General features: G+C 30.8%; 1 protein-coding gene across 1 annotated transcript; it reads left to right on the forward strand.

Moving 5' to 3' along the window:
• The first annotated feature begins 698 nt into the window (after positions 1-698).
• Positions 699-25,593, forward strand: LOC111621854 (proline-rich extensin-like protein EPR1). Its single transcript, XM_023364112.1, has 8 exons — positions 699-827; positions 1,511-1,758; positions 1,961-2,248; positions 5,515-5,763; positions 9,284-9,319; positions 19,574-20,716; positions 24,766-25,020; positions 25,099-25,593. The coding sequence occupies exons 1-8, from the start codon at positions 822-824 to the stop codon at positions 25,289-25,291; spliced, it is 2,418 nt and encodes an 805-aa protein (XP_023219880.1). The 5' UTR covers positions 699-821; the 3' UTR covers positions 25,292-25,593.
• Positions 25,594-25,708: the final 115 nt, after the last annotated feature.

Below are 25,708 nucleotides of genomic sequence, written 5' to 3' on the forward strand. Positions count from 1 at the left end.
CCTGGTCTATATGTCATATTTGAAATTAACATCCTATTAACTTTTAAAGGTTTTTTTTATATGTAATTAAATTAGCAGGTTGTTTTTTTCAAATTCAAGAGTCACTGCTCTTAATTTTACGCCATAATTGAGTATGAATATCATCATCTAAAGAGGAATAAATAGAAAATATGTTTTTGTCTTTCTGTTAAATTTAAATTTGTTTTGTTTTTAGAACATTATTTATTTGTTTAAGTAAATACAATTAAAATGTAATTTCTAAAAATGTTTGTTTATTTCGATTTAGATCGTACAATTGTTTATTAGTCTTAGAAGTACGCTTAGTATGTAAGCAATGATATTATAAAAAACATTTCTGTATAATAATAAAAATTAAACTTCACATAATACATAATTTTAATTACACAAACGTATCGACATATAAATTATAACACTTTTATATAAATAAAAACATATAAATTAAACAATTTGTCAAATTTTTTACACATGCATTCGGAAGCCCTACTTTATATAATGAACTTTCGGCTTTAAAGGATATTTCTCGCTCGAATTAGTCCGTTAAATTGAGGTTTACTGTATTGCACTTTGAACTATAGATTCATTTAATTACATAAAACTGTAGTTCACACTATGAACTACAGATTCGATTCGTTTAATTACATAAATCTATAGTTCAAAATGCAATATTAAAATATTCCTCAGTTTTAACATAGATTAACAACATTCAAACACAACAGTTGCATCCGAGGCAGGACGGAACCAGATTTGCCAGAAGTGCTTTAGATGAGCTCGTAATTAATCTGCTGGAGTGAACAGTGAGGATGAAGGTGCTCTTTTTATTTTTAAATGTTGCTGTTAGTTTTAAAAAAAAACGTGTTTTTTAAGATATCTTTTAAATTTTTGAAGCAGTATTTCATATGCAATGAGACTAATTTTAACAAATAATGTTTATATAAAGCAAAATAATCTACAGAATAATATAATTTTATTACTAGTTATTTTTAAGGAAGAAAAATAACCGTGATTTCTCGCCAGTCTGCGGGAAAACGAATCAAAGTGACTTTTTTTTATATCGTAAATTTCAATTGATTTTTGATACTTTTGAAAGAAATATTATGTTGTCAAATAGCCAAAAAATAAACTTGATAATTTTCAAACGTCTATGTATATCGTTTACTAGTTTACAAAATTTAAAGCCTCAAAACTTCCATTCTGCCCTGGTTTACCCTAAATTTTACTTTATCTCAATTTATATATATATGTTGTTTATTTTAGTTTTGTTCCAAACTCGAATGTTCAAACTTGTCAATTTGTCAATTCAACACCTGCAAGCTGTAATGACACGTCGTATTTGGTACAGTACAGAGACGTTGAACGCCAGGTTTCAGCATTCTAATTCAAGGCATAGATATAACTCATACTAACAGAACTGACTGTTACGACAGATTACAAACTTGATTTTNATTTGATTAATAGTTTAAAAACAAATTATAATTTTTAAATTCAACAGGACCATATATTTATAATTCTGGTTGGATTAACAATATGGTCGAAAGAAGTATGTGGAGATCACCATCACCATAATACTCAACTGGGTGATTGGTGGAAAGAATGGTGGAGGGAATACATTAAAGATGTAACTGATCCGACAGTTGTGCCTGTTAAATGTCCAATATGTCCTACTTTTGTTCCTCCTACTAGACCCCCTACCAGACCTCCAACGCCACCAACGAGACCTCCCACTAGACCTCCAACAAGGTGATGAAAACAATTATAGCACTTTTATGTAGCAAAGTGTGAATTTCATCTTTTAAACATACTGATTTAGATCAATACTTAAATCAGTATCATGAATAATATTGTATTATATTACAACTGTTTTTCTAATTAATACTAAATTTTTTACATTATCGCTCAAATTTAATTTGGATGAAAATTTTTCATTTTGTGTTAATTCTAGACCCCCAACAAGACCGCCTACAAGGCCACCTACAAGGCCTCCAACAAGACCACCTACAAGGCCTCCAACAAGACCACCTACTAGGCCGCCTACAAGGCCTCCAACAAGACCACCTACTAGGCCGCCTACAAGACCTCCAACAAGACCACCTACTAGGCCGCCTACAAGACCTCCAACAAGACCACCTACTAGGCCGCCTACAAGACCTCCAACAAGACCGCCTACAAGGCCACCTACAAGACCTCCAACAATACCGCCTACTAGGCCACCTACAAGACCTCCAACAAGGTAATGGATACAATCGTAGCATTTTTATGTAGTAATCTGTGAAATAGCCACTCCGAATAATAATAAGGAACGCAGAGCCCAAACGGTTAGGAGTTGAAGGTTGAAATTTGGTTCACAGTTAGGGTACATCACGAAAATGTACACTAAAAAGAGATTTTTCGAAATTCCCCCCGAGGTTATTAACACTTCCCCCGCGGGGGGAAATGTTAACAATGGAAGTGGTTAAGTAACAATTGAAGTATGTAAGAGAAAGCTAAGTGCAAGATTTACAGGCGCAGATGCGATTTTTTGCGTTTTTGAGGGAAATCGNGTTTATAAGTTTTAGTTAAAGTCTCATACCGATCCAGAGGAGAAAGCTTCTTTCAAAATTTATTTCACTTTAATAAAAACAGTGTGCCGAGATAAATGACGAAAAGTGATGAGAGTGTATTTAAGTTCACTTTAAATAACGTGTCTAATAGTTCGTTCAGACAATAGTCTGTGTGATATACAATATTACTGTTATTATGAATTGCAATTTACAGTAATATTAAGATATTATACATTAAGTAAAGTTAATTAATCAATCAATGTATATTATAAAAGTAAGTCTAAAATCTGCGTGCCGCTAAAATTCAAAAACGAGTCCTGGTACGATCAAGTGAGTTATATGGTGTGGTAGCCCTCTATCCCCATCCATGATGAAGGTTCCCGCTTTTACCTGAAGGGCGTGCTGTTGAAAATATAAGGGCTGGAAGTTTCGCCCTCTAAAAATTTCTAGAACAGTCCAAGAACATTCGAGAATATTCGAGAGCATTCCACAACATTCCAGAATGTTCCGGGATGTTCTAAAACGTTCGAGAACATTCCGGAACATTCCAGAACACTCTCGAATGTTCTGGAATGTTCTGGAACATTGTGGACCATTCGAAGCCCTTTTTTGTATCGGTGGGACTACCCATTAGTGGGGTATATAAAGCAAGATCCGTCGTGGGTTCGAACGTCAGTTTCTTATTAGTGGCGAAGGGAAGAACCGAAAAAGAAGTGAAAATTCCAAAGTAGTGCAGTGAGTGAATAAAAACAAACAGTGAAGTGTGAGTAGTCAAAGTTATACAGTGACTGAATATAAATCGAAAATAAAGTGTGAAAACTGTGTAAAGTGTACTTAGTGTATTTGTTAATAGAAAGTTGATTTGATTTATATTTTATACAATGCCCAAACTTAAAAGAGGAGGAGCTCTTGCCAGTTCTGAATTTTCTGTTGAATATTACAGGGAATTTTCTTTTGAATATTAAACTTGATATCGTCGACAACATCATTTTTAGTTGCCAAAATTGCTCTTTGAAATAGCCACTCCGAATAATAATAAGGAACGCAGAGCCCAAACGGTTAGGAGTTGAAGGTTGAAATTTGGTTCACAGTTAGGGTACATCACGAAAATGTACACTAAAAAGAGATTTTTCGAAATTCCCCCCGAGGTTATTAACACTTCCCCCGCGGGGGGAAATGTTAACAATGGAAGTGGTTAAGTAACAATTGAAGTATGTAAGAGAAAGCTAAGTGCAAGATTTACAGGCGCAGATGCGATTTTTTGCGTTTTTGAGGGAAATCGAACATATTTTTAGACCTATGTAAAAATTCTCTAATTAGTCTGGAAACGAGGAACATAATTGTTGCATTCTGTGAAAACGGGTAAGATTGGCTATAATGTAATTTTAATCTTAATCTTAAATGTTTTCGAATAGTCGAAAATGTTTTGGAATAGTCGAGGACCGTTATGTGTGAGTAGTGGGGCTGGCTTTTGGAGACGTGTGACGCACATGCTTCAGTTGATTTTTCATAAGTAAAAGTGTATGAATAACAGAAAAAAGTAGAAAGTGAAAAGTGAATTGTGAAATATGAAAAGTAAAAATAAAAAAAGAAACAATGCCAAAGCGAAAGAAAGAAATTTTGTGGTCTCGAATCATATCTCAAAAGCAAAAGATGGCGCGGAGAAATGAAACCACAGAAGAAAGAGAAGTACGTCTAACAGTGCTACGAGAAAATTATCAACAAAACAGAAANTACTTTTTGCCCACAAATAAAAACCCAGCGAAGCGGGTACGTGCAACTAGTATAAAATAATTTAAACGATGAAGCGGAGAATTAAATAAACCTCATTATAATAAATATGAATTATTTTACATTAATTTAAAATTACATTAATCTGTTACTTCCTATTGTAACAATTTCGTAAATTTCCACTTTCATTATTCCTATAATTTACATTATTGGGAATTCACTGTATCTTCCATAGTTTGTAACTTCTAACCTTCTGTCATTCTTTTATTTACAATGTCATAAATTTATTTTTGTATTTTAGGAAAATTATTTGTTATTTATTACAGGAAGAATATAATTATAAACTTATTTTACACAGAACACGATATATTAGTTGTGATCACTGATAACATCAAAATTTATTTTTCACTTTACAGAGATAGCCACAGCTCGTTAATCTCAATAATGTATTTCTGTGATGAAGAAACAAAACAATATCTAATGTGACATAATCAATGTGAAAGTTATTTTCTTATTAATTTGACGAAGAAACCGTTACATATTTTCCTACTGCATAACATTTCTATTTCGAAATTATCATTAAATATGCTATATTTGAAAATGAAACAATAGTGATAATAAATTTCAAAATATTCTGAACTAAAATAGATTAAATGAATTTGTAAATATGTAAAGCCTCATTTTCCAACTACTGAATCACAATATTTCCGAAACTCATTACCCTAATTGTATTCTTTACTTTATTCATTTGTTCATAATTGTGTAGAACTTTGTCACTCTTATTTATACGAATGAAGAAATATTACACCAAACCGCATATAAATGTACACTATTCTAAGAAAATGAATAAATCAGTTTAAAAATCTTCAAAATTTTCCATTTACTAACTAATAATAGAAATAGTTTCAAATACTGGAATAGTAAGGTCACATAAGCAATGGTTCTGATATGTTGTGCTTCTAACGTTACATTTTTACGTAAAAAATAATATGAAAACATAGTAAATAATCTGTATTTAATTTTATTTCGCTGATTTATATATTTTCAAACAGATATGACCACCATTTATGTCTTACTCTCTCACATCAAATAAACTTTAAGATTGAATTGATATCATGAATAATTTTGAATTACATTACAACTGCTTTATCCAAATGATACTATTTTTTTACATTATTGCTTTATTTTATTTTGAATGAAAATTTTTTATTCTGATTAATTATAGACCTCCAACAAGACCTACTAGGCCTCCAACAAGACCACCTACAAGACCACCTACAAGGCCACCAACAATACCACCTACAAGGCCACCTACAAGACCTCCAACAAGACCGCCTACTAGGCCACCCACAAGACCTCCAACAAGACCACCTACAAGACCTCCAACAAGGCCTCCAACAAGACCGCCTACTAGGCCACCTACAAGACCTCCAACAAGACCGCCTACTAGGCCACCTACAAGACCGCCAACAAGGTAATGGATACAATCATAGCATTTTTATGTAGTAAGTTTATAGTTTGAATTTGATCTCTAAAGCAGACTGATTAAGATCAGTACTTTAATTGTAACATTAAATAAATAAAATTTTAACTAATAAATCTAATTTATAAGTCTCGCGCCGATCCAGAGAAACAGTGGCGTAGCGTGGGTGTCAGCCGTCCAGGGCAAAGGAAAATTTCGCCGCCCCCTTATTTAGGTATCTCAATTTAAAAAACTAAAATTCAGTTTCGTCACAGAATAAGTAATGAAAAATTCCGTGCTAGTGTTGCCACCTTTTTAAAATCGCTGACCCGGACGGCAGGTGAGGTTTGTTCGAACAGAAGTTCCTGACGCATGCATATGTCATTTTGCAATGCTAAGAATAATGTGCGGTGCATGCCAGTTCAGTTAGCGATTAAGGAGAATTGGGAAGGAGTAACGTAAGTAATCTAGATGACTTAACTGTATTGGAAATTGGAGGTGTATATGAATATGTACAAGCAAAAACAAAAAACAAAAGGTCAACAGATCGTGCACGAAATCCCGGACTGTCTGGATGATGATTTTCGTGCTTATTTCAATCGGTCCAAATCGTAGATGCGACGAAAGTATGTGATGAAATGGTTCAAGTTTTTACAAGTTATTATTATTTATTGTGAAATTTTGCCGCCTCCTAAAACGTAATTTTGCCTCCCCCTGAAAACCTCCGGTGTGGGGCAAAATTTCATAGTGGGGCGGCGGGGGCGGCCCGCCCCCGCTGCCCCACTATTCTACGCCACTGCAGAGGAAGAAGCCTCATTCAAAGTTGATTTCTTTTTAATGAAAACAGTGTGCCGAGATAACTGACGAAAAATGATGAGAGTGTATTTAAATTTAGTTTAAATAAATAACTTGCCTAATAGTTCGCTCAGACAATATTACTGTTATTATGTATTGCAATTTACGCAATAATATTAAAATATTCTTTATTAAATAGAGGTAATTAATATTGAACCATTAATCTGGTGGCGCTCTAATCGTTTTTTAGAGGCACATCTGTGTTTCTAACAGACACATTTTTGAGCGTTCCGCCTTTGTTAACAACGATTGACCTAAGCTTGTGGTAAGTCGCTCTGTTCAAATTTTGATTTTCTACCTTTATCGGTTTGAATCGATTGCGCCAAATGAATCGGCGCCGAACCGATTCATTTGGCGCAATGGACTGGATCTGAAACAAGCAGTTTTGTCGCTAGTAACGATTGTATGACTCTGTCCAACTTATTTTACTTTTTGGTCGTGACTGTACCAAAAAGTGACAAAGGATATTCAAACAGATGAGAGTCTAATCATCGCAATGATTGGACTCTCATTGTTTGAATAACCTTTGTCACTAATTTGACCCGATCGCTAGTATATACTCTAAAGAATAACTATGCCGAGAAAAAATACTAAAGAATGGCAACATTCGCTACAACACCGGAACCGGAAATTGATTTCCAGTCGATATCTGAAGCCTTGTCCGCAACAAGACAGGAGATACTCCAGTGTCGCATTGATTCATGAACTGAAATATTGGCCGAAGTTGACCGTCCTCTATGACTGGATGTATCGAGCACTGCCGCAATTCAGGCAACCGAAAATCATGATCGATTAATTAACATCAATGCCGAAAATTGTTTTCACCGCTTTGTTAAGGCCTACAGCATTTCTTTAGCGATAGAGTGTACAGTGCATCTGGGCGCAATGTTAATATACTGAAAACTCTGTTGGAACGTAATCTGATATGACACTACTTGAAAGAAACTGAATGTTCGCTTTACGACGGATAAAAGCGTAATGAATTTTTCTTGCCAATACGGTTTATGCTCACTTCATAATTTATAAAAAATAATTTAATAATTTTTGCATGTAATATAATTAATATAAATAATAATAACAGGGATAAGATTCATAATGAATTATTAAGTATAAACATAATTGTATACTAGAAAAAATTTAAAATTGATTTTTTAGTGTTTAGAATTATACTATATCAAGTTTCAATAATTTATTTAATATTTATTCAGAACAGTTGTGTTTTTCTCTTTATTACAATTGTTTTAAAATATCTTAAAAACTAACAACTTTTTAAATACTTACTTTGAATGTAGACTTTTTGAATAAACTTTTAATACTTTCTGTAACATAATTATGGTTCACATAGAAGCTTTCAGATCATTGGAATGTTCTATCATTGAAAAAAGTTCTCGTATTAGTAGCTGTCTAACAAGATCTATTTTTAGATCTGTAATCGTTCTTTGAATTTCGTTTAGAAGTTGCAGATGAAAATCACTTATATATGTACCGTACAGTAGCAACAAGCAAAAGTTTCTCTTTGCTGTTCTTTTAACAGGAGGAGCAATAGTCACTCTTTGATGTTTGATTGTGATCTTATTTTCTAGTCTTTCGGCTAGTAAATACGTAAAATTATTTTAGGAATTCAGTGATAAACTAATAAGTAAATGTAGGCTACATACCATTGCAAGAAATATCATAAGCTGATGAAAATATAAAGAAGAATCTACTTAATATTTCTTTCATTAGAATGACTTTGTTCTTTAATTTTTATTTTTCAATTATAAGACTTATTTTTTTATAATATTTTAAAGTTGAATCATGCAAACTACATTTCAAAGTATTTTGAATCAATTTTAAATTTACAGATTATAGTCAAATTTAACGATAAGCATATTTTATTAGATATCTCACTATTAAGTTACACACCATTCTTTGACAGATTTAAATTTCTAAATATAATTTATTCAATATTCTATATTCTTTAATTCAAAACGAAATTATTGTCATTCATTTGTTATACTTTTATCAAAGATATGAAAGAAAATGTTTCTAAATAAATAGTTATTTTAATCATTACGTGTATGATCATACATGTAATGAAATGTTATCTGAAAACTAAACAAACGTTAAATTTAAATAAAAAATATAAAACAATATTTTAAAAAACATTTATGAATTTTAGATCACAATATAGGCCTAATAAAGCTGTTATTTGTATGAAAAATAAATGCAAGTCATTGCAAGTTACACTGTATTTGATCGATATTACATATATCAAATATTAATTATTAAATGAAATCTCCGATCAGGGCCATTCCCAAAAACGTACTGTACATCTCAAGACAAAAGCCATTTTTTTACTAACTTTTTTTTTAACAAAAACTCACACAAAATAATATCAAACGGTATTTTTTATATTCCCGTCAGAGGCCATTGTTCAGAGGTTTAACTGTGTTTATTAATAAATTGTAATGAAATATTTTATTCATTTGTTTACTCCATGTTCTCAATTAGTTAAATTTAAATAAGTATGAGCATTTATATTTTTACAATTTTTACAAATTACAAATATTTTTACAATTTAGCGTAATAAAAGTATAAAGTGTTCAAATCGACTGTTTCATTTTGATAAATAATTTTTATATATATATTATAATTAAGAATATATTTTGAAAAATATTATTTTTGTTATTACCAGACCACCAACGAGACCACCAACAAGGCCTCCAACAAGGTAATGAAACAATTGTAGCATTTTTCCGTAGTAAGTCTATAGTGTTTGAATTTGATCTTTTAAGCAGATTGATCGATATCACTAGTTTAATTTTAATATTAAATAAATAAAATTTTAACTAATAAACTTAATTTATAAGTCTCATAGCCATCCGGAGGAAGAAGCCACATAGAAAATGTCATTTAAAAAATATTTATTTTCCTTTAATGAAAGCTTAAATGAGAATTATTATAGGTTATATTCACGCTATATTCACTTTATATATTTCTAACTTAGGGAGATGATCACGTTGCTATGAAAGATTTTCAAAATAATGCAAAACATTTGGTGATTTTATTGTAGGACTAATTTAATTACTTAGTTAAAGAAAATATAATCCAATATGTCAGATGCAAATTACTTTATTAATAAGACTAATTATAAGATAATAGCTTACATTAAGTGTTCTGTTAATATCATAATGCATTAATAAATACGTTAAGAAATTATTACTTTTCACTACACATGAATAATTTAAAGGTCATAACATGACTATGCTATATCTGTTTTTTTTTAATATTAATATACTGTATCTCATTTGAATTTTAGCTTTAATAATCATTTAAAATTGTGTATACAGAACTATTGTTGTATGAAGTTTATATAAAAATTTGATAATTTGCATTAGTATATAGGCCTACAGTATCAGTTTATGCTACGGTAAATGCAAATTGAGGATGAAATATAAAGCTTACTTGCAACTATGAAGTTATTATAAGTTTCCTCTTTATATATATAATATATATAAAGGGAAAACTTATAATAATTTTATTGTTATATATATATATAGGGGAGACCGGGGCAACTTCGGCATGCGGGGCAAGTTTGTCAAGCGCTTTTTTTAAAAAACAAATTAAAAGGAGACTTTGGTTATAGATTAGGCAGTTGAGTTTTATTGGTGGCTTGTTGAGTGTAGTGTTTTTATTTTTGAGTGAACACACACGCTGACTACTGGGGTTATCGGGGAAAAAAACAAGAAGTCCACATCATGGCGAATGATGTGGAATTCTTGTTACATTAAATTTATTTTTGAACTTGTTTAATGAGAACGGCTTAGTGCAAAATGAATATTTAGAAAAGAGAAAGAGGTATGAAGATTTTTTCGTTTAAATTTTTAAATTTCCGTTTGAGTTATAAATAACTAAATCAATCCTAAGATTACACTTTAACAACTAAAACAAATTTATGAGTGAAAATATTCATAAACCTCAGAACAGAACAAACCTTGAGGTACGAACTCACGAATGTCGACAACGAAAACATTTTTAGATCTATAACAGGCTAATATCCCCGTTAGCCGTAGCAAATTGTTATGCGTTATTATACCCATTGAAATTAATATTGAATTAAATTGAATTGATAGAATAAAGCACCGCAACACATGATGATCAGCCAATGGAGATCCTCCTGGTAAGAATTTTTGTGGGAAACTAACACCTAATATTTCGTGTGTCTAGGGTCTAGTTTTCTGTAAGTGTTAGACATGTACAGAAAACCCGAAACACTTAAAACAAACTTTAGCTTTATTAATATTACTATAGTTTTAAATTTCTATTTTAATTAATACTAGAGATATAAACCTGGAGCGGTCTTTCGAGGGCACTTAGTATATAGTATTAGAAATATTTTTATATCAAACATTTAACCTCCTTATAGTAAAGATGTTTCCTAGTAAATGTTTACTGAATTTTGTAATCCTTGAGATATAAACGATTTTTAGTACAGAATTTTTATTTCATTATCTTATTATATTTTTATTTTTTCTATAAAACCGCTTTTATATACCACTTTTATACACGATATTAGTTTCTTTGTTGTATTTAAAAATCCTAGGATGAAATTTTCATGAAATCGTTACAGTTATCGATTTGTTGATCAGTTCGACTCTGATCTGTAAACGATATTAACACTTGTACTTTATGGTTACTTTTACTTAACTTTAAGAATGATTTACCATAAATAATTTATATTTGAATCAATATAGATTATCTTGGTAAAAGATTCAATTAATATATTTATTGGAATATAAATTATTTAAATTAAATTTTATTTTAAAAAGAACATTTTTTAAAAAATCAAGCAACGAGTTATATAACTTTATACAGGCAAAAATGTTAAACTTGTATTTGGCTCCATCTGTTATGATATTTTACTTTGAAATCTTTTTGCAATTTTATAACAATTAATAATATAAAACTCCTAATTTTGAGGTGAGTTTATCGAAATTGTAAATGCCAATAACGAATAAATCTGTATTCTGTCTTACCCAAATGAGATATGATAGGCCTAGAGGATTTGATCCCGGGATCTCGAAAATCGGGATCCCGGGATCCCGACTACTTTTCAGTCCCAAAATTTTCGGGATTAAGTTTTCCTAATCCCGAGATTTTCGGGATTGACATCATTTTAAAAAAGTTGCAAAATAGACTGCATGAAGCGAAACGTTCAGTGCCAGTGCTTTTACAGAATTGCTTGCCTATCATTTTAATATAAAATATGAGAAATTTTATTCCAAGCAAGCAGCAGAAATTAACCTAGCGGGCTTGCGATGCTTGCTTGGAATAAAACTTCTTGTATTTTGAACTAAAATGATAGGCAAGCAGTTCTCACTGGGTTACTTGGTAATATACTTCATTTTTGTATTTTTGAATTTTCGCGGGCGCCAATCGATTTTCTGGCGCAGTCGAGAGCACTACTCAGTGCGTTTTACCTGTCAATGTGTCAGCCATCTTGTTTTGCCAGTGTGGTTAATATAGACCCGACGCCTCTCGCTTAGGGGGGTCGACCTTAGGTGAAAAGGTTACGACCCCCGCCTTGCCCGTGATCTGTCAGGATGATGCGAGAAAGTCTTTTTACGTTTGGGAGTAGTGGTTTGCTGGATGCTGAGAGACTCACACAGAGACCGAATTTACAAAATTAACGTGTTTATTTTTAGAAAGGCATGCTTACAATGATCGAAACAATCGGGATTGTAGCCTTTACTCCTACAATCCCGATCTGTGTCGACCGGACTGTTTTCTTCCAACCTCCCCGTGTCCTCGAAGCTATAACTAGAACGGGCTTATAAGTATTTACTAACGATTCCTCCAACTTCCATCAAACCTAAACGCGTTTTCTCAGCAGCTGCATATATGTGCAACAAATTGAGAAGCAGACTTGGTGATGAGACACAGGATGCGTTGTTATTTCTCAGATCATATTTTCGCAATTCAAATTAGAATGTTCCTATTAGATTAGTTTTCTTTATATTTAAGAAAAATGTGACTGATTAATATTATTTTTAAATACTTTTTGCTAAGAAACTTATCTTACTACCTACTTACTAGGTTGCTATATGAAAGTAGTCTATTTAGTCGATGTTAAGAGAGATTTTTGTTAATTTTCAACGTTTATTTGCATAGTTTGTTACATAAAGGTTTTTTCAATTTATGTGAGTTTAAAGAGATCTCAGTGATGCTTAAAAAAGAATAAATTTAACATGAAGACTGAGTGATTTTAAGTCTGGTTAGTCTGACTCTGAGTCTGATTAGTTAGAGTGATTAAATTAGCTAGGTGTATACTGTAAAATATGTTGATTTTTGTCTAAATTTTGATTTGTTGATTTCTGTAAGATTTTCTTAGTTTTTATTAACCCTCAATACCGAAATAATCCCGGGATCCCGGGATTGACTAAGTATAATCCCGAAATCCCGGGATTAGAAATAAGAACCGGGATCGAATTCCCTAGATAGGCCTTTATGACGGTATCTCTATCTCTCCATCCCCTTGAGCTTTAACCACCACAATTTAATAGCATCAATCCGTCTAATACACAAACCTCCCTGAAAAGTTTTAGAAAGTTCCTACAAAAGCACAGGAGTTATTAAGCTTTAAAATAAATAAACAAAATCGTGCTTCCCACACACTTAACATCCATAAATACAGTAAAAACCCCCACGATTCTTTCCTCCACGTTTCAAGGTCCTGAGTCAAAAATGTAAAAATCTTGGTGTTCATTTTACTGTATAAAATTTCTTCAAATTCAAGTCCAATTTATTAATAAGTTTTATTTTTAATAACTTCAGCGAAGTTTTAAATTACAAAATTTCATATTTGATTATATATAATTTATTATGTTAATGTCATTATTTCAAATTTTCCAGAACAAAATAAATAATTTAGCATTTTTATTCGATTATGATATTGTTCAGTGTAGTAGAAAAATTATTAAATATGTAAATTAGTGTAAAATTCACTACAGTAAAGTTAAAATCAAAGATTTATAATAATTTACACTCAGAAAAATAAAGTATAATTGTACTTTGGTTTTCTGAGGTGTAAATACAAATAATTACGTCGTATTTCAATATTTAACATACTAAAAATACGTAATAAAATATAAAAATTACTCCCTATACAAGCTCAGAAAAAAACAATCCTACATTGGTTGTTTTGGCATGGTCTTAGACACTGAAGTCCTTCACAAATAAAATCTTTTACATAAGAAATGTGATATTATTACGGATGAAATGTTAAGTCGAAAATTTTTACCTATCTCACGCAAAATAAAATAAGTAAATATTTTATATGTTAATTTACGTAATCTAGCTAGTTTTAAATTATTTAGATTCATTTGTATTGTAAAACAAGCGAAAGTTTTATAAGAAAAGCAAAACAAAAATTGAATTTTTATCATCTTAAATATTCTATACATATTCTATTGGATTCCAGATTTTTCATGCGTTAAATACCAATTTTATACTTGAAGAAATTGACTACATCAATAGAATTTTTCAATTTGCATTACTACTGCTTTCCGTCAGCAAAGCATCTCACGAAATTGTAGTAATACTTCCTCAGGAATAAATCATTGGTTAAAAAAAAAAAAAAAAACAGAAATTTCGAAAGCAAAGATTAAAATAAAATCAGTAAATTATTTTCAAAATATTATGGATTAAATAATACCTTAATATTAACTTTTATATAAATTAGTAATAGTTAAGGTTACCTACGTTTACGACCCGTGCGTTTAAAGCAATCAGCTAACATCTTATTTGGTAGAATGACGTCAAGTTCATCTTTTGCCAAAACAAGTATAGTAATTATAGTTTTACCTGTAGTAGTGTTTATTAAATAAATACTACTACTACAGGTAAAACTTTAATTACTATACTATATACTATATTGCAATTAATATTATCACCATTTTCTGAATATATATTACTAGCAAAGAATGCCCAGCGTTGCCTGGGAACTCAGGAAAGGGTTGAGTTGTCATCGTTGTAGGGTAGCGTATGTTTCTCGCAAGGTGACAGAGAGTAACTATGCAAAATTTGGTGAAAATCAATCAAAGGGTTTGGCAGTTTGTGGGTATGAAATTAGAAGGAAGAAATGGGGGTCTGAATTTTAAAGTAGCGTATATTTGTTGGAGGATTGTAGACTAACTATTAAAAATTTGTCCATATCGCTCAAAAGGTTTGAGATTTTGGGGGTTGAGAGATAAAATCAGAGAGAAGGAGGGAGAGATTTTAGGTTAGCTGATATAAATTGGAAAGTAATAAGCTTTCAATAAGCATTGCGACTTTCTTCTAGGCATTTATTCATTGATAAGGCTCACTCACACATGTGTACAGCTGAAAAGTAACATAAAGAATTCAATTTCATGTTGCTGGATTTCTGATAGCATAAGACTAATTCTTAATTTTAAATAATGATATGGTAGGATTCATACTAAAACCATAAAAACAAAAATACTGTATGTTTACAGTACGTACAAAAGTTTAGTTTCATTGAAATAAAATAAATTATCGGTCCTTATAGATGTAAGCATCTGATAACATAAGAAAGTTATTATAAGAAACGAACGACCAAAAACCATATACACAACTACTCGAAATGCACGAATTAAAATCGAAACCGAATAGATAAGATAATAAGTTCAAAGAAGCCCATCAGGTGGCGAAGGAGATATACCTTGAAAGGAACAGAGAAACGACAATACCACGATAAAAGATAAATGTCGCAGTAACAACATCGTTCTCGTGTATTTTCCTTTTTTAATATGAAAATACTATATAGCTTATGTTCATGCGAAAGATATCAGCTTTTCAATAGTGAAAGAATTTTTAAAATAGGTTCTGTAGATTCTAGGATTACCTCTAGCAAACGACCAAACATAAAACATTTTTGCTTTGTATATTATATACATAAAGAAGAAGTAAATATATTTTTCTTTCTGATGTTCACATTTTGTAATCTTCTATATAAATGCAACACTAGAAAATATGATTGTTAAAGTATTATTTCCTCAATGATAAGTATTTAGTTTAAAAAAATTAAGAGTTTTGTGATTGCAAAGTAAAACATTGTTCAATTCGTTTCGTTTTTTAGCAGTTTTTCGTGTATTTTATAATTCTGTATAATTATGAATAATTATTCTTATACAGAAATCGTCATACCAAAGTAAAATGAATATCTTATATTTTAGCTTATTACTTCATCGTTGCAACAAGCTTAACAATAAATATTGACGAAATTAGCATTTCATTAGTTACGAAATTCATTTTTTAAAATTCGGCTTTAATGTTTATCTCGTTAATTTTTCCTACGATTAATATTAGATATAATAATTATCCAAAATTACTGCATCTGATATTGTACTAATATATTAGCAAATTATTTATACATGATTATTGCATTAACTTAAAAAATGTTACTACAAAAATTTTATTAAGAATATAATATAATTTTCGTTTAAAATGAAAGAATTTCTTATTAATTTAGTTCGTTCTTTCGTAGAAATTATTATCAAGAATTTAATATTGTCGTATTCTTGGTAACAAACAAAACGTTGTCATTTTATATTATCTGGTAAATTTCTGTTTAAATCAATACATAAGTGTACCTGGAGGACTCTAGAGGCTGGAGGTCTCTAGAGGACCAGCTAAACTACAATTTAATTAACTTTCGATTCAGGAAATTTATCCGTAAGAATCTTCGGAAGTGCTGATTATAACTCTGATTATTATCTTGCAGTGATTAAACTATAGTGACTATATTTTTAAACTTAATAAACAGAAATAAAGGAAGGTTTAACTTAGGAAAATTAGAAAACAAGGAAATGATTACGGAGGAGCAAGGTAAATTTCTGACAAGTGCATTGGATGGGTAAGATTACAATAATTATATAATTATAAAGAATAGAAAAATATAAAAACTTGCATAATAGAGAAAACAAAGAAGAACAAGTTATAGGATTTTAGATAAAAAAAAAAAGTATTAAAAATTGAAATTAAGTATTATGAGTTTGTTTTCATTTTAAAAGTTAGGGAAGAATATATTAATCTTTTTTCTTATTAAGAAAACTGAAAAATTATTCAATAATTCAATTTGCTGATTTTCATTTTATCATGTGGATAAACTTAATTTACATTGATAACAAGGCATTTGATAGTAAACATTCAATCCCTTATAAGAATAGCATTTTTTCTTCCTATTATTCTTTCATTTTTAATCGGCAAAGATAAAAAAATAATTTTGAAAGAAGTTTTTCTTTGATTATTAAAATTAAAACTTCCAAGTATTTTAACTTGTATATTTTAGTTTTAATTGACAACAAGCAAATATTTATTGTCACATCGTCTGAATGCAGGGCTGCAATTTTTAATTATATTTTTTAAATTTATTTAATATAAAATATATTTATAGGTCTACAATTTTTTCAAATTGCAGCCCAAAAAATTCACAGAATAAATATCTCGTTGTTAAGTATATACAGTATTTGTCATTCCAGAAATTTTAATGATGTTTTTTCTTAAAAGTTTTATTTGTCACCATGAGATTTCAATGTTCATAAAATATTTATGGTTTAGATTCTACTAAAATATTTTATGAACATTGATTAAACTTATCCGAAGAAAAGTTTAATGAATGTTTTTAGAAATATATTTCAATTAACAAGTAATTTTATTATTCAAAATACTGATTAGCTTGTTTAAAAATAATCGTATTTCGTTTTATTAAAATATGCAAAGTTAAAAATATATTTTGATTTTTATAGATCTTCATTGTTAACTTAAAATAATTTTACTACATTTTAAAAACCTTTTCATTTATTTAGCGTATGGCTTATAACAAAGCGTAACAAAATGGAGTAACACAAAATAAGAAATGAAATAAGAGAATAAGAAACAGTAAATCCATATACAATTATAAAACTGTACAATTATGTGACTGCACATATACACAAGAATATAAAGAGTATTCAGAGCTGTAGATCTAACTTGCTTATCCACTTTACGGCTTCTGAGTTTAGTATGTCACTCCAGTCTCCTAGGAAAGCCCACATTGTACACTCATGTGCAATGTGCTTAACAGTCTGATGTAGAGCACCACAATCACACTCCAGGCTTGAAACCTTCTTCCATTTGAACAAAGAGTCTCTACACCTGCCATGGCCTGTCCTGACACGGTTTAATATGGTCCATGTTTTGCGAAGTAAGTCAAATCCCTGGATTTTTTTCTCCACAACAGAACAGACTGTGCAAGTAGGGCCCCGTTCCTGTTTCCCAGTGGTTTTTCCACAATGTCGTGTAGTCACCATCAGTTGTGGCCATGTCTTGAGATGCCTGAAGGGTTGGATTCCGAGATTTCAAATGGTTAATACTCAAAGATGGAATGTCTTGGTGAACTTGGAGCTGAAGATTTTTGCTTATCTTTAGGGACTCGCAAACAAGGGCCTTAAAACATCGCAGGTCAGTGGCATGATTCCTGTCAATAATGATAGCCAAAGTGCTGGAGTAGATTGTATAGTACCAGAAACCAGGCACATTGTAACATTAAGCTGCATATCTACCANCGTGTAATATTACAACGATGATTAACTAGAAATCTTTCGAGAGTTACACTCAAGAAAGCGAAAACTTCGATAAAACTTGATGATATGAAAACATAATACGAAATTGAGGTATTAATGATATCGTGATAATGCTATATCTTAGTCGCTATGGATGAATTAAGTTATTACTTACTGCATGGACGCCAATGTATAATACATTTATCTTTTCTAATACAATATTTTTATATTTTTGAAGGGTGTAAGTAACTCTATCTAAGCTTTTCATTCAAAATTTATGCTTGTCAGATATGTTACAAGAACTACGCCGCCACCAGTTGCATCTCACTTTCGATTATTGTAGTATAATGATATTTTTTAAATCCACTGTTGGAATGCTAGGTAGGAATTTGATACTCCAGAATGCTGTGCAATGAGCATTGCGCGTATGAAGATTTGTTGTAAAAAGCCTGATCCATGCAATATTATGAAATCTTTATTAACGGGAAAGTCATACAGTTCTGATGAGATCGACACGCTGGCTTATGTTGGGAGACCACCAGCAACCAAGCAATCGCAACAAATATGGATGGTTCACAACAGAGTGTCTGGTGGATGCTGCACAAGGCGGAGTTTCATTTCTTCTATCTACAGAAGGTTCAGTTACAGGTTTACAACACATACCGTATGTCACCCACTATAACAAAACCTGTCTAGCTCCTGAACGGTGCATTTCTTGATACCTGTTTGTGGGACCAAAGTTTTGTCATTCTACAAACACTGGTGAAGTTTAGTATTATTGTCATGACAACCTGTACGCATTTTATTTATTTAATTATTATTTTTATTTTAATAATTTATCTATTTGAATCCCATATGATAATATGACTGAAACTAAAACTCAGGAACGTGAATAAAACAACGCTAGTATAAATGATATTTAAGTTTTTCACATTACATTTATTAGGTTTGTTTCTTAATTATTATTTTAATTTAGGTTTCGTTTCTCTGTTTATATTTATCTATTTTTCAATAATTTAGAATCATTGCACTTTCAAAGAATAAAAAAATAATGCAATGAAACAGCTATTGTTATAAAAGGACTGTAAACTCTTCTGATTCTATACTATTACTTAGATTTCACTCTTTATGAAAGTATAATTATATTATATATATCTTTGAAAGAGAATAGCATTTTTAATATGTTTTTCAGTTTTTGCTCATTTAAAAAAATTTATACATTTAAATTTGTAAAATACGGAATAAACTTTTGATTTAATTAATATCATCAATAATATTGTATTATCTTACAACTGCTTTTCTAAATGATACTGATTTTTTTAAAAAACATTATCGATTTATTTTATTTTGAATGAAAATTTTTCATTTTGTATTAATTCTAGACCACCTACAAAACCGCCTACTAGGCCACCTACTAGACCACCTACTAGGCCACCTACTAGGCCACCTACAAGACCTCCAACAAGGCCACCAACAAGACCTCCAACTAGACCACCCACATTCCCTCCAACAAGGCCACCTACAAGACCTCCAACTAGGCCACCTACAAGACCTCCAACAAGGCCACCTACAAGACCTCCAACTAGGCCACCCACATTCCCTCCAACAAGGCCACCTACAAGACCTCCAACTAGGCCACCCACATTCCCTCCAACAAGGCCACCTACAAGACCTCCAACTAGGCCACCCACATTCCCTCCAACAAGGCCACCTACAAGACCTCCAACTAGGCCACCCACATTCCCTCCAACAAGGCCACCTACAAGACCTCCAACTAGGCCACCCACATTCCCTCCAACAAGGCCACCTACAAGACCTCCAACTAGGCCACCCACATTCCCTCCAACAAGGCCACCTACAAGACCTCCAACTAGGCCACCCACATTCCCTCCAACAAGGCCACCTACAAGACCTCCAACTAGGCCACCCACATTCCCTCCAACAAGGCCACCTACAAGACCTCCAACTAGGCCACCCACATTCCCTCCAACAAGGCCACCTACAAGACCTCCAACTAGGCCACCCACATTCCCTCCAACAAGGCCACCTACAAGACCTCCAACTAGGCCACCCACATTCCCTCCAACAAGGCCACCTACAAGACCTCCAACTAGGCCACCCACATTCCCTCCAACAAGGCCACCTACAAGACCTCCAACTAGGCCACCCACATTCCCTCCAACAAGGCCACCTACAAGACCTCCAACTAGGCCACCCACATTCCCTCCAACAAGGCCACCTACAAGACCTCCAACTAGGCCACCCACATTCCCTCCAACAAGGCCACCTACAAGACCTCCAACTAGACCACCCACATTCCCTCCAACTAGACCACCTACAAGACCTCCAACTAGACCACCCACTTTACCACCAACCAGGCCACCACCTGTAACAGACGAAGATTGCCCAACTCCCGGACCTCCTCAAAAAATTCAAAGACCAGACAGGCCTAGACCGGATGGATCTATGCCTCCTTGTGCAATTACTGGAAAGAATTTCTGTATTTTAACAGATGATTATCCTGAGTAAGTATTTTAATAAATCAATACAATTAAGAATTATTTAAAATTTTAGTTATTTAGCAGTTTAACACCATTTTCTACAAGGGGTTACGATAGTTGAATGACCAAGTTTGAATTAAAAATCATTTGAAAAATGTTCATGAGGTCATAAATTTATTTATAGTAGGTCTATATTATTACATCAATTAATTTAAATGAGTTATCATCTTACACTTTTCTTACACTTACGGAAAATTAAAATACTATTTAATAAAATGTAATTGTATAAAAATTATTACATTTAGTTTCAAAAGGACTAGTTTTTAAATTTGCGATTAGTGATTAATTTAAAAATTTTGTTCATTAAAAAATGTATAAAAATAATTATCTGTAATCGGTAGTAAAAGAATGCTTTATAATAGATTTTGTTTAATTTTTCTATCCACTATCACGTTCCAACACCTTTAACAATGCTGAAATATCAGTACTGTAAAAGTCAATTTAAGGCAGTGCTAAATTATTGGGTTTAAGAAGTGAATAAGATCCTATTTAATCATTTGTGAACAGTAGTTATTTGAGATCAGTTAGTTTTAAAGGTATATTGTAAGAATGGTAAAAAGTTTGAAACAATTAATGTTTCATGATTATATTCTTTATTAATTTAAAGAAAAATTATTAAATTTCAAGAGACTCTTTTGCATACTTTCTCGTTAAATAAACATTTTATATTTTTTAGAATAAAATTGCACTGAACAAAATTTTGATAGAATAATATATAAAACAGTTCTAGCAACACTTTTTCATTAAATTTTTTACAGATCAAACAAATCAGAATACAAGAAATGTTCATTTAGTTTTAGAAAAATATCGATTTTTTTCGAATAAAATAAGAAAATAAATTCTTAAATTAGTTTCAAGACGTTTCTAAAAGTTTGTCGGCATTACTTCTGAGAAGGTGGATTAAAATAAAAATATATTAATAGAAGAAAAAGAATACTAAAAGATGATAAAAATGGATGAAATCTTAAATCCTTGTAAATTCTGTTAGATCCTCCTTGGGTTCTTTCTTGAAGGAAATAAAAGGAATTAAATTAAAATGCTATTATTTATTCCCCAGCATAATCATGATTATAACTGATAAGTGTAATGTCCCCGAGTGTGGGTAATCTTAAATGGAACAGGAATGCTAAGAAATTTCCCGATCATCTAGAATCAAAAATGAACCGTCTGATAGAAGAACGAGTGAAACATGGAATGTAAGCAATTTGTATAAAACAGGAAAAGTTTCCAATACTTTTAGAATAAGTGAATTATAGTAGCCTAATTATAGAGAAATGAAAGTACGCAAGCATTCTATATATTATGCAAGGAAGATAGTATACGTCACTGAAACAGAGTGACTCTAATTATATCGAAAGACAGCGTTCGGTCAGTCGGTTAATTTTATATTCAGATAGTATATTTGTGATACAATTTTAAACCATAGCAATAAGTATCATTATAAAGAACTATAAACAGGTATATTCAATCAAACTTGGGAAGATGAGTATGCTCAGATCTTTCACAGTACTTTAAAATAAGTAATTACTTTGACAATGAGATGTGTGATGAATATAGGGGAGATCGGGGCAACTTCGGCATGCGGGGCAAGTTTGTCAAGCGCTTTTTTTTAAAAACAAATTAAAAGGAGACTTTGGTTATAGGTTAGGCAGTTGAGTTTTATTGGTGGCTTGTTGAGTGTAGTGTTTTTATTGTTCTCCAACAAGCGTAGTTGAATTATCAAGCAAATTTTCATTTTCGTTCAATTCCATATAATATTTTTTTTCCATTTATATTGAATTGGCAGGTTTTGTTATAATTCCATGATAACGAAAGTTACTTTTCCTGTTAGAAGGATGTAACTTCAACTTATTCACGTGGCCAGATCGTGGCTTGGCATTCTGTTCTCAGGGTTGTACTTAATGTTTCGAAATCATGACTAGCGGGGTAAGATCGGCAACATAAAGCCACATTAGAAGCAAAGGATAAAAATCAAACAGATGATAAATGAAAACATGTTTGCATTTGTTATTCATGTATATATGTCTTTGAACTTGCATTTCGTTGTAATAATATTAAATGGGTGTTGGATTTGTATTTCTTTGTTTTAATAGTGAATTCCAACTTATACATTGTTAATAACATAATTTTATATACGTGCCTATCTTGCCCCATTACTGTTGCCCCTATACCAGGGGCAACTTTAATAAAAATAATTAAAATAATTACAACTTTACAAAAAGAGAGAAGTTGCCGATCTTGCCCCTATACCCGGGGCAACTTCGTCAATTTCTCTCTTCTTGTAAAGTTGTAATTATTTTAATTATTTTTATTTCCAAACTGATTTTAACCAGTTCTATAGTAAGGTAACATTCCAATAGACAATATGCAAAGCTTCTTTTCAGTTTACAGCAGTATTTATTACACAAAATTTAAGTAAAGCTTAACATGCCGATCTTGCCCCGATCTCCCCTAATCATGATTAATCTAAATGTAATCTATATTTAACAAATATATATATTTAAAAATATAAAGTAATTGAAGAAGTCATGAGTTATCTGGCGAAGAGAATGAAAGGCGACTTAATTGACTTGTCCTCGGAATTAGGCCTAAATGCCCCAATGAAGTCAAAGTAATTGAGTTGAAACATCTGATTTTGAATATTAAGTATTACGAAGGGGAAATTCGTTAAGTACTTATTGGAAATAATTCTGAATGAAGAGTAAAATTAGAATAATTAGCAGAAGTGGACAGACAACTTCAGTTCGTATTGGAAAAATTAAGAATCGAAAATGCTAAACTTAAGTAACGTGCTTCCAAATGATCAAAGTTCTGAGATTTTTATTACTTTATAAACTTACTTAACATATATTAGGATACATTTTGCATGTTTAACAAAAAATTTCATTTCCATATTCAACCCTAAAATATATTTAATTTAGAATTAGCCATTATCATTTTTTAAAATAATAATAATAATAAAAAATAAGGTCCGATACTTTTTGAACAGACCTTGTATACTCACACTGAATAATTAAATTACTTAATTTTTATTTAAATAAAATTATTTTAAAGTGGAAAATGTAACATCTAATTATTTAAAAATCTTTTAAATATGTAATTATATTTGTTAAGTTCACTTTTTACTAATGACATCCTTACTAAAAAAAATTATTATTATTTTTATAGAATAAATACAACTTTTAAACATTATCTTTCTGTATATAATAAAAGATTTAAATGTAGTTTATTCTTAGCTTTATAATTTAAAAATATGTTTTCTGCCCAAATGGATAAAAGTACAAAAGAATGTATCTAAGGATACATCTTATATCAAAATGTATCTAAGGATATAAGATTTTTACAGTACAGTACAATACAATTCATACGCATCAAAAACTTCAGAATTTGTATTCTGACATCTGATTTGCTGGAAAAACAAATATGAAGTTTTTTCTTTCCTATTTTTTGTCATTGTATTACAAACAATATGAATTAAGGATTCTGATAATATAATTAATAAAAAACCGAGAAAGTTTTATGAAAATTTCCTTAGGAAAATATGTATTATTTTATAAATTAATAAATTAATTTCAGAATGTAATTTTCTATATAAATTCACTGTTAAATAAAGATGATAACGTAAATTTTAGAATCCTGCAAATCACATAATTTGTTTTTATGGTATGTTTGCAATTCATTATTGTCAGGAAAACATATTTGATTAATAACAAAATATCTTAATTGCATTTTTCTACATATTATATTGTATTAACCTAAAGTTTACTTCATTTAATTTAGATATTAAGAATAAAAAAGAGGCATAATGAAAATATTTAGAATATTTTCAATTATTTATTTATTCAATTTTAATTCTTTACGAAATTTTCTTTACTTTTATACGTTTAACCTAAATATTTTTTCTATAAATTAATGTCAAACGAATAAAGAATTACTTTTAAAATCAATAAAATTTGTGAAGGATTTTTTGTTTAAAATGTATATTAATGTCGTTATTATTTATTTCTATTCAGAGATTTTGTAAACAAAGTGGTTAATCATAGCATCACAACAATGAAAGTCATGTACGAAGAATTGCAAACCGTTGGAGATCCTAAATTATTCGAAAGTCATTTTGGAGATAGTCCTGCAGCGAAAGGTAATTTTGCCTGCGAAACTGAAGCATCCACAATGAGACCAGGATGGGCACAAAATGCATTAAATGGTGACTGGTTACTTGTTATCAATACTGACATTTTCCCACAGAAAGTTAGAACAGAACGTTGCAAGTAAGTTAACTTTTAAGTTTAAATAATAAAGATGTTTAAATTGAATTGAATATTGAAACTTTAATATATTTTCTGTAGAAGACCGAATGAACCTTGTGATTTCATTGCATCACACTACGAATCAACGTGTCAGCAACGTTTCAGCTTACATCGTTTGATTGCAGTTCATCCTCATGATCCCAATAGAAGTCCCATTGTGGCACTCTTCAAATTCCCTGCTGGATGTGCCTGTAGAGTCGATCCAGTTCGCAAAAATTTTATTAGAAGATAGAAAATGATTTTCTTGTTTATGAAAAGATTGCAAGTGATGTTCTGGATGGAAGAAAATTGTTCTCTTGGTGCTAAAGACATTCTTTTCTAATCATTAATTTTTAGAAATTCTTCCATTTTGATTAATTGTAATATACCATATTTTAATTTTATAATCCTGTCTAAATTAGAGGAACTATATTGGGTCTTTATATACTACTTTATATGGACTGACCTCTTGTAAAATATTCAAAGGGATCAAGGATTACATAGTTGAAACTTTGTATTCTTCATTAATAAAGAAAGACTTTTAAAAATGCAATTATTTTAAAATAAACTTATATTAATTTTCTTAATTTGATATAAATATTATTAGATATTTCGGTGTTGGAAAATATTATACTTGTAATTAAAAATTAAAAAATAAATAATAATTGTT

Source organism: Centruroides sculpturatus, unplaced genomic scaffold (assembly GCF_000671375.1).
Source record: "Centruroides sculpturatus isolate CEXI.00-Female unplaced genomic scaffold, Cexi_2.0 scaffold184, whole genome shotgun sequence".
Taxonomy (NCBI): domain Eukaryota; kingdom Metazoa; phylum Arthropoda; class Arachnida; order Scorpiones; family Buthidae; genus Centruroides; species Centruroides sculpturatus.